Genomic DNA, 15,238 nt, shown 5'->3' with positions numbered 1-15,238 from the left:
ACAATGGCTTCGGGATTCCCAATATTTAGTCGGAGGAAATTTTTGCTCATCCAGTTGGACAAGCAATGTGACAAATCAGATACAGTGGAGGGGTCGAACAAGGTGGTGGTGAGGTAGAGCTGGGTGTCGTCAGCATACATATGGAACCTGATGTGTTTTCAGATGATGTCACCAAGGGGCAGCATGCAGATGAGAAATAGGAGGGGACCAAGGATAAATCCTTGGGGGACTCCAGAGGTAACTGTGTGGGAGCAGGGAGAGAAGCCATTGCAGGTGATTCTCTGGCTACGACTGGATAAATATGAATGGAACCAGTTGAGCGCAGTCTCACCCAGCTGGACGGTGGAGGAGAGGCGTTGGAGGAGGATGTTGTAGTTAACCGTGTCAAAAGCTGCAGACAGGTCAAGAAGGGTGAGGAGGGATAGTTTACCACAGTCACATAGGATGTCATTTGTAACTTTGATAAGGGCCGTTTCAGTACTGTGGCAGGGGCGAAAATTTGATTGGAGCGATTCAAACATGTGGGAAAGATGGGCACGGATTTGGGAGGTGACAACACATTCAAGGACTTTGGAGTGGAAGGGGAGGTTGGAGATGAGGCAATAGTTTGCAAGGTCAGAGGGGTCAAGGGTCAGTTTTTTGAGGAGGGGGCTGATGACGGCAGATTTAAAGGGGAGGGGGACAGTACCTGAGGAGAGGGAACTGTTAACAATATCAGCTAACATGGGGGCCAGGAAGGGAAGTTGGGTGGTCAGCAGTTTGGTGGGAATAGGGTCAAGGGAGCAGGAGGTCGGAGAGGGCACGAGAGGAGATCGGAGAGAAACTGGAGAAAGATGCAAATTCAGGGTAGGGGGGAATCATAGGAGAAGCTTGGCCTGGTGGGCTAGGGGAAGGGAGGGAAGTAGCAGAGGCAGCTGAATGGATGGACCCAATCTTCATGATAAAGTAGTCCATGAGCTCCTTGCATTTGTCGTTGGAGGTGAGGGTGGAGGAGGCTGGGGAGAGGGGTTTAAGAAGACGGTTTGTAATGGAAAGAAGAGGAAGTGGGGGTTATTTACATTCCAGGATGATCCTGGAATAGTGATCAGTTTTGGCAGAGGAGAGCAAGACCCAATAATGCTTTATGTGGTCCAGCCTGATCTGGCGATTAATGGCTAAACCAGTTGTCTGCCATAAACGTTCAAGTCTGCGTCCATGGACTTAAGGGAGCGGAGATCAGGGCCAATACAGGGGGAACGACCAGGGTGAGAGAGAGTAATGGTTTTAATAGGGACAAGGGCATCAAAGGTGGAGGTGAGGGTGTGATTGAGCGATCGTTAGCTGCAGAAATGTCGAGGTGAATGGAGAGCCAGACAGTTGGGAATTTGAAAGTGCCGTTGCAAGTGACTTGGGGGAGTTTTTTCCAGGGGCAAACATAGAAGGAAGTGGGGTTGGGAGAGGAAGGGGGATGAGGGTGGAGATGGATACAAGGAAGTGATCAGTGATGGCCTTATCCGCGATTGATTCAATGGGAGTAGAGAGGCCACGTGAGATGGCAAAGTTGATGGGGTGGCCGTGAATATAGGTAGGGGAGTTTATGTGGAGGGAGAGATTAAGGGAAGATAAGAAGGCAGTGAACTCAGGAGAGAGAGCATGATGAGTTAAGATGGATGTTGAAGTCACCAAGGATGAGAAGTCACTCGGAGCAGAGGCTGAGAGGAAAGCAGTGAAGACATTTGGATGAGAAACTTGGCATGGTACTTAGGTGAGCAGTAGAGAACGAGCATTTTAAAGGAGAGGTGAGAGGATTGAAACAGGGTGAGATGCTCAAAGGAGGAGAAGGTGCCAGAGGAATAGGGGGACCGACCAAGCATGATTTTGTGATAAGGGCCACACCACCACCACGCAGTCTGGGTGGGACAAGTAGTGGAAGATATAGCCTGGCGGGGCGGCTTCATTGGGGGGGAAGGTGTCATCACCCATCAGTCAGGTTTTCGTCAAGGCCATGATGTCGATGCAATCATCCACAATAAGCTCATGGATGGCAAGGGCCTCGTTCACAAGTGAAGGAATACTCTGGAGGGGGTTGCAGAGAGGGTTAGGAGGGGTGGGTGGGATGGGAAGGAGATTGGCAAGATTAGCCCCCATCAGGCACACTGGATGGGAAAGTTGGTGAGAGAGTAGGATGGAGCAGTTGGGGTTGCTGCTCGTAAGGAGGCAGCGACGATTGCCTCGATGGGCCCTTTGGAGGATGCCAAGAGAGGCACAGAGGGAAGCTGTAGGCTTATCTAAGAAGGAGTCTAGCCTCGGACGCCGCAGGAGTTTAGGAAGGTCGAGGAGTGCTGAAGGGTTGGGGTAGGGACTGTGCGGGGTAGAGTACTCCAGAGGGGAGAAATGAAAGGAGGCATGACAACAGGAGAGAGGGGCCCTGGAAGGGTAGAGTAAAGAAGGAGAAAAGGCGAAATAGAAGCGATGGGCTTTGGTCCGGAGCGGCAGCCAAAACGTGCACATGAATTGACACAGGGAAACTCAAGTTACATAGATGTGGTTACGTAGTAAGATTAGGATAGATATGTCCTGATAATAAACAGGGAATAGAGAGGAGACAATAGTAGAGAGTCCAAAGTTAAAGTCAGAGATCCCGTGGTCAGATAAGGTTGATGTCGATAGGGTGGCATCAGCTTGGAGCATCGACAAATTGATGTTCAGGTGTGGAGGGCAAGCCAATACGTTGGCTCCAATTCCATGTGCTCTCATTTTTGTTAGCATTCAACAAGGTTCCACATAAGACTGTTATCAGCATGATCTGATTGAAGATTTCCACCAAACTCCCCTGTCTGCTGGAGGAGTGAGAAGATACGAGCATAAGAAATAGGAGCAGGAGTAGGCTATACGGACCCTCGAGCCATTCAATAAGATCATGGCTGATCTTCTACCTCAATTCCACTTTCCTGCCCTATCCCCATAACCCTTGATTCCTTTAGTGTCCAAAAATCTATCGATCTCAATCTTGAAAATACTCAACAACTGAGCATGCACAGCTTCTTCTAAATATAGGCCCATTTTACTCAATCTCGCCTCATAGGATAATCCTCTCACCACAGGAATCAATCTAGTGAACCATCTTTGCACCCCCTCTAAGGCAAGTATATCCTTCCTTAGGTAAGGAGACCAAAACTGTACACAGTATTTCAGGTGTGGTCTCACCAGAGCCTATATAATTGCAGCAAGACATTCTTTCCCTTATACTCCAACCCCCTTGCAATAAAGGCTATAACATATAATTTGCCTTCCTAATTGCTTGCTGTACCTGCATGTTAACTTTCTGTGATTTGTGTACGTGGACACCCAAATCCCTCTGACTACGAACATTTCTTAGTCTCTCACCTATTTTTCCTACCAAAGTGGATAATTTCACATTTCCTCATGTTATATTCCATCTGCCATCCACTCACTTAACCTGTCTATAGCTCTTTGCAGCCTCCTTGCGTCCTCCTCACAGCTTACTTTCCCACGTAGCTTTGTATCCTCAACAAACTTGGAAGGCAAATGGTATGTTAGCCTTTATTGCAAGGGGGTTGGAGTATAAGAATAAGGATGTCTTGCTGCAATTATACAGGGCTCTGGGTGAGACCACACCTGGAGTACTGTGTACAGTTTTGGTCTCCCCACCTAAGGAAGGATAGACTTGCATTGGATACAATGTGAGGCCTCCACATTGAGCAGTCTCCCACCTCGCTTTGACTCTGAAAACACTCCACACCAGGCCAACCCAGCAATTGACTTGTGCATCCTTTTAAATATGTGGCTCCATGAACGGGCACTGGAAGATCATGTGGGATTCTGTAACTCTTTCTGTGAGGCTGAATTTGACATCCACAGTATTAACTATTTTACACAATTTCAGCTGCAAGGTTGATTTAGTGAGACACATTTCGTCCAACGTGAACGGATGAGGGTGACATCATTGGAAGTGACGTCACTAGCGGAGACGTAGCTTTTTAGCATGCGTTGAGAGTGACGTCATCGGGTGGCCCGGCGCATGCACAGGAGGATGTCACGCCTGAGACAGCCCCATCTGCGCAGGCATTGGTCCCACTGCTAAATTCATGGGGACCGTTTTTATAGGTGTCCAATGCAGATGCCTGAAACAGGAGTTAGGCCCCTTAAATATGTTAATGAAGGGCCTAACGCTTGTTGAAGGACTCCTCTACAAAATATGTTCCTGATGAGCAGGGTAGGTCTCGGGCCTGACCCGCTCAGGATTCAAAAGCGGTCCCCGTGGCACCAACTAGTGGTACGTTTTTTTAAAAAAATGTTTTTTTTTTAAACAAAACCTTTCTGTGGATCCAGGAGGAGCAGGAGTGTTCCCCCTGACTTCACAGTCCTTGCGGACTGTGTTGATATCAGTGTTTAATAATTCTGGACTGGGTCTATAGTTTAATTCGCTGTCAATCTTAGCTAAAAAATTGTTATGTACTTTGATATTATGGATCAAAGAGAAAAGCAATTATGTGCCCTTCACCTTTGGAGAACTGCAAGTTAATTGCAGCTTTGAAAATCAGCACATTTAATATTATAAAATATTTCCAGAAGTTGTCACTGAATTGCTACTACAAACTCTAAAGTACAACAATTTGTATTTATATAGCTTCCTCACTTATGGAAGATTTCTCAGTGTTTTACAATTAGGAAGAAAGGAGAGAGAAATGGAGTTGCTAGGATTGGGAACCGAAGGCATGGTCAAAGAAGGGATTCTTGAAAGCAAGTTGGAAGATGGCAAGGCAGAGGGTAGAGAATTCTTGAGAGCAAGACTAGTGGCTGGATGAGCGGCTACCAGTGGTGGATAGGACAGTGTATTCGGGACTTAAGGCAGGAAATTATCACTACATTAGGATGGGGTGATGATACTAAGCTCTATCTTGCTGCCTCCTCCACTTGTCACAGTCAAATTACTTGCTTGAAATCAGAATCTGGATGAGCTAAAACTTCCTCCAGCTGAATGGAGTGATTTGAAAATAAGGATGAGAATTTTGAAATGGACATACTGGAGCTTGGAGTGGATAGGGGTGATTGGAGTGTGGGACGTATCCTTGGTAAGGACCTGAGCTGAAACTTGTGGAGGTTTGTGGGTAGACCAGATAGGAAGATGTTTGGGAAGTCAAGCATTGAGGTGATGAAGGTGCAGACTGAGGTTTCAGCAGCAGAAGGAGCGAGAGGGGTGCAAACAGAAGCAGGCGGTATTGTTAACAGAGAAGATGCGAAGGAAAGAAACTCTGCTCAGGGTTGCTTAGGATGCGAAGGTTATGCACTTCCTGACTCAGCTTGAGATGACAGCCAGAGAGGTTGATAGAATCAAGGCCAGTGGTACAGCAGTGCCGAGGGGAGCTGCAGGATGGCCGCGATCCTGCCAACATTCAGATGGTGGTAGTTTTGGCTCATTTGGATCTTGATATCAATCAAGCAATTTGAATGTGACAACAGCCTCTTACATTTTGCCTCTGCAGCTCTGCATTTTTCAGGTCTCTCTTTGTTTCTCTGATCGCCCTTTTAATTTGTTTCTTCATGTTCCTATATTTATGCCAGTAAACCACTTCCCCTTTCTTCTGCAGGATTTATAGAAGCCATTTTTCCTCTTTATTTCACTTTTAATTTGTTTTGCTAATTCATTTCGTATTACTCTTATCTACTCTGCTTGCTGATTCTAGGGGGTAAATTTTAACGGGGAGCCGGGAAGAGGGCGTGGGGTAGGAATTCCTGACTGGGAAACCTGGAAGTATGGGTTTCCCGGACGTCCTTACGATTTTGACGTAAGGACATATTTCAATTTTTTTTTCTGTAGGTTTCCTGCCCAACGGCCAGCCAGATTGACAGGCTGGCTGTCAGTTGCACGGATGGGAGAGCAGCCAGGGAGTGGATGCCAGAAGTTAAGTCCTAGATCGGGTGGGGGGGGGCTCCGTTTTCGGGGTGGAGGGAGGTCGGGTTGGTCATCGGGGGGAGAGTTGGTCATCAGCGGGAGTCATCATGGTTGACGGCCATCGGGTGGGTCGGTCGTTGGGGCTCAGTCGGGGGGGGGGGGCGGGTCTAAGATCGTGGGGAGCAGTCGGAGATCGTTTGGGGGGGGGCTGGTTGTCGGCCAATCGCATGTGTGGGGCTGCAGCAGGTAGGTTTGTTGGGCCTGGAGGAAACACTCCTGCTCCTCCTGGACCACAGGCTGTGTAATAAAGGCACTTATCTGCTGATGTGGGCCTTCTCGCCTCCTTACGTGGCGCGAAGTAGAAGGCCCGTGAATCCCGGCCCCCAAGAGTTAAAAATAAAAAACCTATTAAAATGGAGACCTGCAGCCTCCTTAAAAGATTTCACTGACCGACCCGCCTCCTGAAAGCGGGTTGGTCGCCCGCCCCTCGATCCGCCTCCGTTAGAACCAGAGGTGGTCGGGTTGGGGTCGGGTTTTAATTTTTTATGATTTTTACCTTCCCACCCACCCGTTCCTAGGGGTAAATTTTAACCCCACGCATTTATTTATCCTGCATACTCAGCATTATTCCTTTAAAGGTGTTCCACTTGTCCTCTACAAAAGAGTTGTTGAACATCCTCCTCCAATCCATTTTCTTTATTTGTTCCATCTTTCAACAAATTTCAATCTTTTAAAATATATACCTGGTCTTGGGTACATCTGAGTTCTATGATCATGTTAAACTTGGTCATTCTGTGGTCGCTGTCCCCCAGGGGTACAATGACTTCTATTTCTTGTATGTTGACAAGATCATTAATAATTGCTAGGTCAAGATGAGCACTGCCTCTTGTAGTTTCTTTGACGCACTAGATCATGAAGCAGTCATGCGTTATGTTTGTCAACTCTGACTATAAACTGCTTGGGTTTTCCCAGAGGGTATTTGATTGTTTTAAGTCTCCTGTTGAAAATACATTTCTGATATTGGAAAAGTTTAAATATATAAGTTTTTAATACTGTACAAAATATTGCTGGGACAAACCATTGCTACTGAATTATTTTCTTTTGCTGATAACTATCTATGCAATAGATTCAAATAAAATATGTAAAATGGATAGTGATTTTGGGAGTAGGGAATATGCCTATGAACTAATTTGGAACGTGGATGCCAGGAAGTATTTATTTTCTCAGCAGGCTGAATGTGGTAAATATGGGTTAGTTGTAAAAAAGGACAAGTTCAAGGAGGGCAGGGGGGAGTGGAAGAATTAGGGGCATTTCGGCTCATGTGGGTCAGTGCCTAGTGATGTGTCATGGTTTCCTGGAGCTTGAATGACTGTCCAATGGAGTCTGGATTTCCCACGGGTTTTCCTGAAATTGTTCATAATTTTTTTCTCTTTTTTTGCCTCCTGAAGCATTATTAACAGTTGTCTATTGTTTTGGGCAAGCATTGATGGTCACGTCTATTTCCACCACTGCGGTGGAATTAAGGTAATTCGTTATTGTCACCGATAGGAAGTGGGAGGTCAATACTCACCCAACCCTTTGTCTGGAATGTGTAATTTGATCCAGTCTGCTGCAGAGTAATTCAAATTCTCTGCAATGTGTTGATCCAGTCATTGTCAGGCAGGCTACAGAGTTCAGACAAGGGGCAGTGCTAACACAAAATCAAAAGCAAAACACTGCAGATGCTGGAAATCTGAAATAAAAACAGAAAACGCTGGAAAAGCTCAGCAAGTGAGGCAGCATCTGTGGAGAAAGAAACAGAGTTAACGTTTCAGGTCAAACACTACTGATTTCAGAGAGCAGACAGTGCTAAAACCACCGCGTTCAGAGAATGCCCAGCACTGATGTGACCAAGTTCGGAGAGCGCACAATGATAACACTACCGAGTTCAGATAGGAAGGGGTGAGGCTATGGAGGAATTTCAATATGAGGATGAGAATTTTAAAATCAAGGTGTTGGTGGACCGGGAACCAGTGTACGTCAGCGAGCACAGGGGTGATGGGGAACGAGACTTGCTGCGAGCTAGGATACGTACAGCTGAGTTTTGGACTAGCTCAAGTATTTTGAGGGTGGAAGATGGGAGGCTGGCCGGGAGAGCATTGGAATAGTCGAGTCTGGAGATAACAAAAGCATGGATGAGGCTTTCAGCAGTAGATAGGCTGAAGCAGGGGCTGAGACAGGCAATGTTGTGGAGGTGGAAGCAGGTGGTCTTTGTGATGGAGAGGATATGGGGATGGAAGCTCAGCTCAGGGTCAAATAGTGTGTTGAGGTTACGAACAGTTTGTTTTAGCCTGAGAGAGTAGCCAGGCAGGGGGATGGAATCAGTAGCGAGGGAACGGAGCTTGTGGCGGGGACCGAAGACAATGTCTTTTGGTTTTCCCAATGTTTAATTGGAGGAATTTGCAGTTCGTCCAAGACTGGATGTTGGACAAGCAGCCTGACCACACAGAAGCAGTGGAGGAGTCAAGAGAGGTAGTGGTGGTGAGGTAGAGCTGAGTGTCGTCAGTATACACGTGGGTCCTGACGTCATATCTTCGGATGATGTCACCAAGGGACAGCATGTAGATGAGAAATAGGATGGGGCCAAGGATAGATCCATGGGGGACTCCAGAGGTAACCGTGCGGGGATGGGAAGAGAGATTATCTGGATTATAAGAGATTATCTGGCTTTGCCTGGATAGGTAATAGTGGAACAAAGCAAGGGCTTTCCCATTCAGCTGGACGACAGAGGAGAGGCGTTGGAGAAAGATGGTGCGGTCGACTGTGTTTAAAAGCTACTGAAATAAAGATGAGGAGGAATAGTGCACCACAGCCACAGTCATAGGGGATGCCACTGTTGACTTTGGTTAGGGCCGAAACCTGATCGGAGAGGTTCAAACATGGAGTTCACTTTGACTCTGAAAACACTCCACGCTTGGTCAACCCAGCAATTGACTTGTGGGCCCCTTCAAATATGTGGCCCCGCGAATGAGCACTGCATGATCATGTGGGATGCTCTAGCCGTTTCTCTGTGAGGCTGAATATGACATATCCACAGCATTGACTATTTTACACAATTTGAGCTGCAAGGTTGGTTTTGTGAGGCCAATGAGAACGGGTGAGGGTGAATCATTGGAAGTGATGTCACTAGCGGAGTCGCACCTTTTTAGCATGCGCTGAGAGTGACGTCATCAGGTGGCCCGGCGCATGTGCAGGAGGACGTCACGTGTCGATTGAAAATCAGAAGTACCCACACTGTCACTAATCACTCCCGTCAAACTAAACACTCTGAGAGAGCTGCGGTGACTGATGGGATATTGTGTGTGGGCCATGGACTGTTTTCAGGTATATTGGGTAGAAAGTGAGGTTGGGTGGGGGGGGCGGTCACTGAGACACTGGGCCCGATATTACCATGGCGGCGGGTTCGCGGTGTGGTGTCGATTTGGCGCGTGGGTAACGCGCCCGGTGAAATCAGTCTGCCTCACGCGCAATCGCAGGCTGATTGGATCCACTTACCTGTTGTTCCGGGTTCCCCGCTGCTAAGCTGCGCGGCGGGCGGACTGCGCATGCGCAGTAAGGTCTGTCAGCTGGAGGAGCTCTATTTAAAGGGGCAGTCCTCCACTGACTGATGCTGCAAGAAATAGGAAAAATTACAGCATGGAGCAGCCCAGGGGGAAGGCTGCTCCCAGGTTTAATGCTGCCTCACTCCAGCTTTTATTGGATGGGGTGAGGAGGAGGGGGAGGAGGGGGAGGACAGAGATCTTCCCCCCGGCAGGCGGGAGGAAGCGGCCTGCCTCTGCCACCAAGAAAGCCTGGCTCGAGGTGGCAGAGGAGGTCACCTGCACCACCAATATATCGCGCACCTGCATACAGTGGAGGAGGTGCTGCAATGACCAAAGTCGGTCAGCCAAAGTGAGTACACTTACTCATTCCCCTACACTCCATCTGCCACATCACCGCCCCCACCCCACATCTCCTTCTGCACAGCCAACACTACTCATCCCACCACTACCACTCAACCCAATCCTCATACAATCTCATGGCTCTATCTCATACTCACCCCCTCATGCATCTCTTTCACAGTCAGCCTCACTCAACCTGCCACTACCTGTGCTGCAGCCCCAGGGCATGCATCACATATATGCAGTAGGAAGCGTAAGTGTCGTGAGCATGAAGGGGATGCACAAGGGTGTTTGAGGGTTTGTCATGGTTTTTACTTATATTTAATTTCTGATCACCTTACATTACATATTATATTGTCACCACTACTGCCACGTCTTTGCGAATCTTGTCTGGTTTGTGCAATAATGCCCTTTCCTGAGGATCACAATGAAGACCCACACCTGATGCCACTCATTGTGTCACTGCAGAGTGGGTGTAGGTGTATTTGCAGGGCTCTTTTGTGCAGACGACTGAGAGACGTCGGTGATGTCCCCGGTGGCACCCTGGAAGGATGCGGAGGAGAAGTTGTTGAGGGCAGTGGTGACTTTGACGGCGACAGGTAAGAAGATGGTGCTCGGGCCAGCCGGGAGCAGCTCGGCATGAAGGAGGCTGCAGATGTCCACGACTACATGTCGAGTGACTCTGAGCCTCCGTGTGCACTGCTGTTCAGAGAGGTCCAGGAAGCTGAGCCTTGGTCTGTGGACCCTGTGGCGAGGGTAGTGCCCTCTGCGACGCATCTCTCTGCGGTTGTCCTCCCTCTTGCTGTGCAGGTGGATGTGTCACAGCACTGTGTTGTGGAGCTCCACGTGTCAGAGGTGGACGGCGTGGCCGGCGAGGCTGGTGATGCTGTTCGCCCTCCGAGGAGGTCATGACTGCAGCTACGGCGGCCCCCATCCGGAAGATGCACATCTGAGGGGGTCCGCAAGGTAGGTACATGTGTCTGGACACCGGGGTAAGTGTGCAAGTTGGTGAATTTTATTGTTAGGAGGAGGGTGGTGGAGGCCAAACTTTGTCCATGGTGACAGAGTGGCCTCCTGCAATGAGTGAGGGTCTCCACCACCCCCCCTCCCACCCACCTGTCAATTTGCAGCTGCCACAGGCTGATGGCTGCAACATGTCCATTTGAACTGGGAGTGTTTCCCCCAGTACGGGAAACAGTCCCAGTTGTTTGCAAAATCCCAACCCTCCTAAAATATCTCCTTAATCAGGTCTGTAAACGACCTGAAATACCTAAATAAATAGCTTAAGTGGCACCCCGCCGGCTTTAATTGCTGGCGCAGGTCCCACATGCGGGGGCTGCGCGCGCACGTGAGCGCGTCAGTGGGGAACCGGGAAATGGGGCAGGTTGGAGCCGGGCTCCCGCCCCGCCCCGAGAATCCCCGATTTTCGTAGCCCCCCTGCCAGGAACGCACCCGATCACGGGTGCTAAAATCGAGCCCAATGTGTCTGATGATGTAACTTGCTGCGCATGCGCCGAGCTTTCCGAGAAATCAACTCACTGTCCTTCACGCTCAAGAGCGTGATCCAGGTCTAACGGGTGGGGGTAGAATATGATCCATCTCTCCGTCTGGAACATGTTCTCCCTCTCTTTCCCCCCCACTCCTTAGACTTGGATCACTTTCTCCTTCCCACCCCCAGAGCTCCTGCTTTCTGCCCCCCATCCCCCGGACTCCTGCTTCTTCCCTCCCCCCACCCCTCCCCCCCCCCGCTGCCCTGCCCCCATGCTCCTGCTTCACCCCTTTCCACCTCCCCTCACCGTGCTGCTGTTTTGCCCCTATCCCTCTTCTGGGCTCCTGCCTCTGCTCTCTTCCTCCCTTACGGCTACCTGCATCGGCGGCTTTTGTGGACTGCAGCGAACAAAGCTGGTGGCCTTCGATGCGCATGCGTGGTGTGATCACCGTCCCGCGCGTGCGCATCATCGAAAGACGAAGTACTCATTCCCTGACACTGGTCATTGATTGGCGTGATTGTCTTTTCTCACCTTCATTTTACATTGAACCCCCTTATATTTTGCATATTTCTGGATGGCTTATTATCAGGATCTCTCCTGCATCAGGGCAAGAAAACGCTTTGATAAATTCCTTTTAATTCACTTTTATTTTCAAACCTTTTCATTACACTTTCAAACTGAAGTTTAAAAAGCAATCCCAGCACTTGGGAAATATGATTTTGGCCCGAATCTGCTCTGCAGTTTGTTGTAATTGAAAATGCCCTTGATGTAAATTTAATGCTTCTAAATTTAGTTGTTAGTGATTTCACGTATGGTTGACTATGTTTACGTGATCTGCATTGTGTTAAAGCTTTGGAAGTAATTAGTGTGTTCGGTTGTGAGCAGCGAATTGCAGAAAAGTCTGTGTAAAGTCAATTTGCAATAGTCATTCTTGTGTGATAAGAATACGCGATTACGTGAACCAAGAAAGTCGAATTAATCTTCAGATTGCGATCACGAGTATCAGATTAGCAGGACTATTTTTAAACCCTATTTTGAAGGGGATAAGCCATCTACACCAGAATGTATTAATTGTAATTTAGCATGCCTGTGAAAGTGGCATTGATCTAATTGGCTGAAAATGGAGAATTAAACTTCAAAAGTCTACCCAAAAGTAAAATGACGCATTCAGTGACGTGAGTTTGTTTCCTCCATCTTTAAAATTGTGATAAATTGGGGACAAATAAACTGGCTAAATGCCCAGAATCACTGTTGCCTGCTGGAACAGCTTATTATTGATATGCAAATTTAGTTTTAATAGTAATAGGAACACTGGAGCCTGCAACCAAGGGTCATCTTCAATAACGTCATGAGAAAAATAATCATGATGTGCCTGCAAACTAGAAATCCTTTCATCCCTTCATTGGTGCTTGTTCCAGTGCTTTAAAATCACTGATGCTTTTTACAGTCCTTTAAAACACCTCTGGTTGCTGAATCCCTATATAGGGTACAGAATGCTATTGTGGTTTTTTTTATGCATTTGCTTTTAAAATGCCAGAATGAGCATATGGACAAGATTTAAATATATCAATGAGCTCTTGGCCTGTCAACTTATTGCCACAAAAATGGAGAAAATGGAATATCTAGTACCTGGCCTCCATTTTAACAGTTTTCTTTCCTTCCAGACACAAGCTAACCTCTGGGTGCAACTACAAATTGGCCTATCACAGACTGTGTTTGTGCACCAGAGGAAACTAGTGTCTATCATTATCATTTATTTGATTCTGATTTCAACTTTAGAAGTAGTAAAGTGTGTGTAAAAGAAACAAAGATTTGCATTTATATTCACCTTAACACTTGCCTCAGAAATGCTTCAAAGCACAATGAATTACTTTAAAATACAGTGACTGTTGTTATGTTGGTAAACACAGCAGCCATTTTAAGCACACAAAGAACAGAGGTGAATGATCAGTTAATCTGTTTTTGTTGCTGTTGGTTGAGGGGGGAGGGATGTTGACATCTGGAGAACTGCCTGTTTTTCTTCAAATACTGCTATAGGATCTTTAATGGGAACCAATGGAACAGGTAGAGAGGGCTTTGGTTTAACATCTCATCCAATGGATAACACCTCTGACAATGCAGCACTTGCCCAGTATTGCACGGACCATCAGCATAGATTTATGTGTTCTAGTCCTAAGGGGTAATTGTAACCTAAGCAGCCCCCGGCGGGAAACTGACTGGATCAGGTCAGCGACTCGTTTTACACCCTGGCCAATTTTACACATTAAAATTGGTCTGGATGGGTGGCCAACCCAAACCTGTCCCATTCTTGCCGGGTGAGTTAGGTTAAGATCATGGCCCTAGAGTGGGCTTGAGCTCAAAATCAGAATTGTCCTGAGAAGAGCCACAAAAAAAACCTAATACATGGACATAATGTTATATCATGACAATAAAATTCTATTCTTGCATCACTAGAACACAATCATTGTAAGATTACATTTGGTTTACTAGCTAAATAACTATATAGCTATCATACTAACATCATGGTTTTTTTTGTGAAAGTTAGAAGTTCTAAAAAGGTATATTGATATATTTAATACAAGTATTAAAAGGATAAAGAAATACATGCTGCTTTTTTCTGACCTGGAGCCAGAAATCTACAACTACCTGACAATCTGCAAACTTCTTTCACCAATAAGGAATTAAACTCTGATTGACCTCAGTGCTGGAGCAATGACTTTAAAAGGGAAAGGCTGAACATCACAACTGTGCTCCAGACCACATACTAGAAGTGTGAGATCAACCAATATAATCCAAAACATGTAATCAACAAATATTTATTAATGCCCTAATACAGTTTATGCTTTTTTTGCAATACTGTACTGAAATTTCATGGTGCACTTTTGTCTAGGAGCTTATGTTTGTGATTTATATAATTTTTTTGTTACATTTTGCTCTCTTTTGATCTCCTTGTATCACTTGTCATACCTTGATCTAATGGGTGGTAAGTGGAACTGCTCCTGTGCCTCTGCAAATGTTGATGGGTGATGGGCTGGTAGCAGATGAATGCGAGTGCTAAGGTAATTCCTGCTGTGATTTGTCTTTCTGTCTAGGCCGGAAGATTCCTGACCCTCCTCTTTGTGCACCAATTTGACAGTGTGACTGAGATTGATCGCTCAAGATATAAGGAAATTCAGATATAAATCTGCATTCTGTCACTCTGACACCAGCATTGGAGCTCCAACATGCTGTGCCACTAAACAACCATGAATGTTAATGTTACTTGCAGTGCCGATTTGGTTGAAAAATCATAGTGTGTTGGAGCATTGGCATTTGCACCAGCAAAGTGAAACATGCAGGTTAAATGTTGTTTCTAATCTTGGCCACAGCAAGATTAATAATAAAAATCCAAGAGTCAAACTTAGGCTGCTCTTTGTGCACCTGCTAATCGTTTTGGTAGAGACCTGGAAATGTTCAGGCTGGTTTCTCAGCTTCTGAAGGTGCATGGAAGGAAGAGACTGGTGTAAAAATAAATGGAATCTATACCCTCCCAAAAATGTATATAGCAGTACAAACAAAGATAGTTTTATATTATCGAGCAGTTTGTTCAAATCTAAATCTGCTTTTTTATGCTAGTGAAAGGGATGAGTAGAGTTCACAGAAATGAGTTAAAGAAATATTTATATGTCATTTTTCACAGACACTGGCAACTTCCCAAGGAAATATATTGGAAAACAAGGGGCTCATAGAGTCTCTCAATCAGACCAAGGCCAGCAGTGCACTAATCCAGGAATCTCTCAATGAGTCATTCAGATTACAAGTCTCTTTAGATCAGGTATTGTGTGGATTTTTAAAATTTATAGTCAAAGAATTTATACAATTAAATTTAAAAAAAAGTAAAGAATACTCTGACAATGGTATGTATTTTAATTTTTAATTAAGTTTGAAATGTT

The 15,238-nt window shown here is 46.4% G+C and overlaps 1 protein-coding gene across 4 annotated transcripts in view; it reads left to right on the top strand.

The window, feature by feature from the left end:
• The window catches only part of dync2h1 (dynein cytoplasmic 2 heavy chain 1), a 656,363-nt gene that overhangs the window by 283,801 nt on the left and 357,324 nt on the right, over window positions 1-15,238 (top strand). For all 4 annotated transcript variants that reach the window (XM_067986146.1, XM_067986147.1, XM_067986148.1 and 1 more), the window contains exon 69: window positions 14,986-15,120. In XM_067986146.1, the coding sequence (XP_067842247.1) occupies window positions 14,986-15,120 (135 nt within the window). The remainder of the gene's footprint in view (window positions 1-14,985; window positions 15,121-15,238) is intronic.

This window comes from Heptranchias perlo, chromosome 6 (genome assembly GCF_035084215.1).
Source record: "Heptranchias perlo isolate sHepPer1 chromosome 6, sHepPer1.hap1, whole genome shotgun sequence".
In the NCBI taxonomy this organism is placed as follows: Eukaryota; Metazoa; Chordata; class Chondrichthyes; order Hexanchiformes; family Hexanchidae; genus Heptranchias; species Heptranchias perlo.
This window is presented reverse-complemented; position numbering and strand designations above follow the sequence as displayed.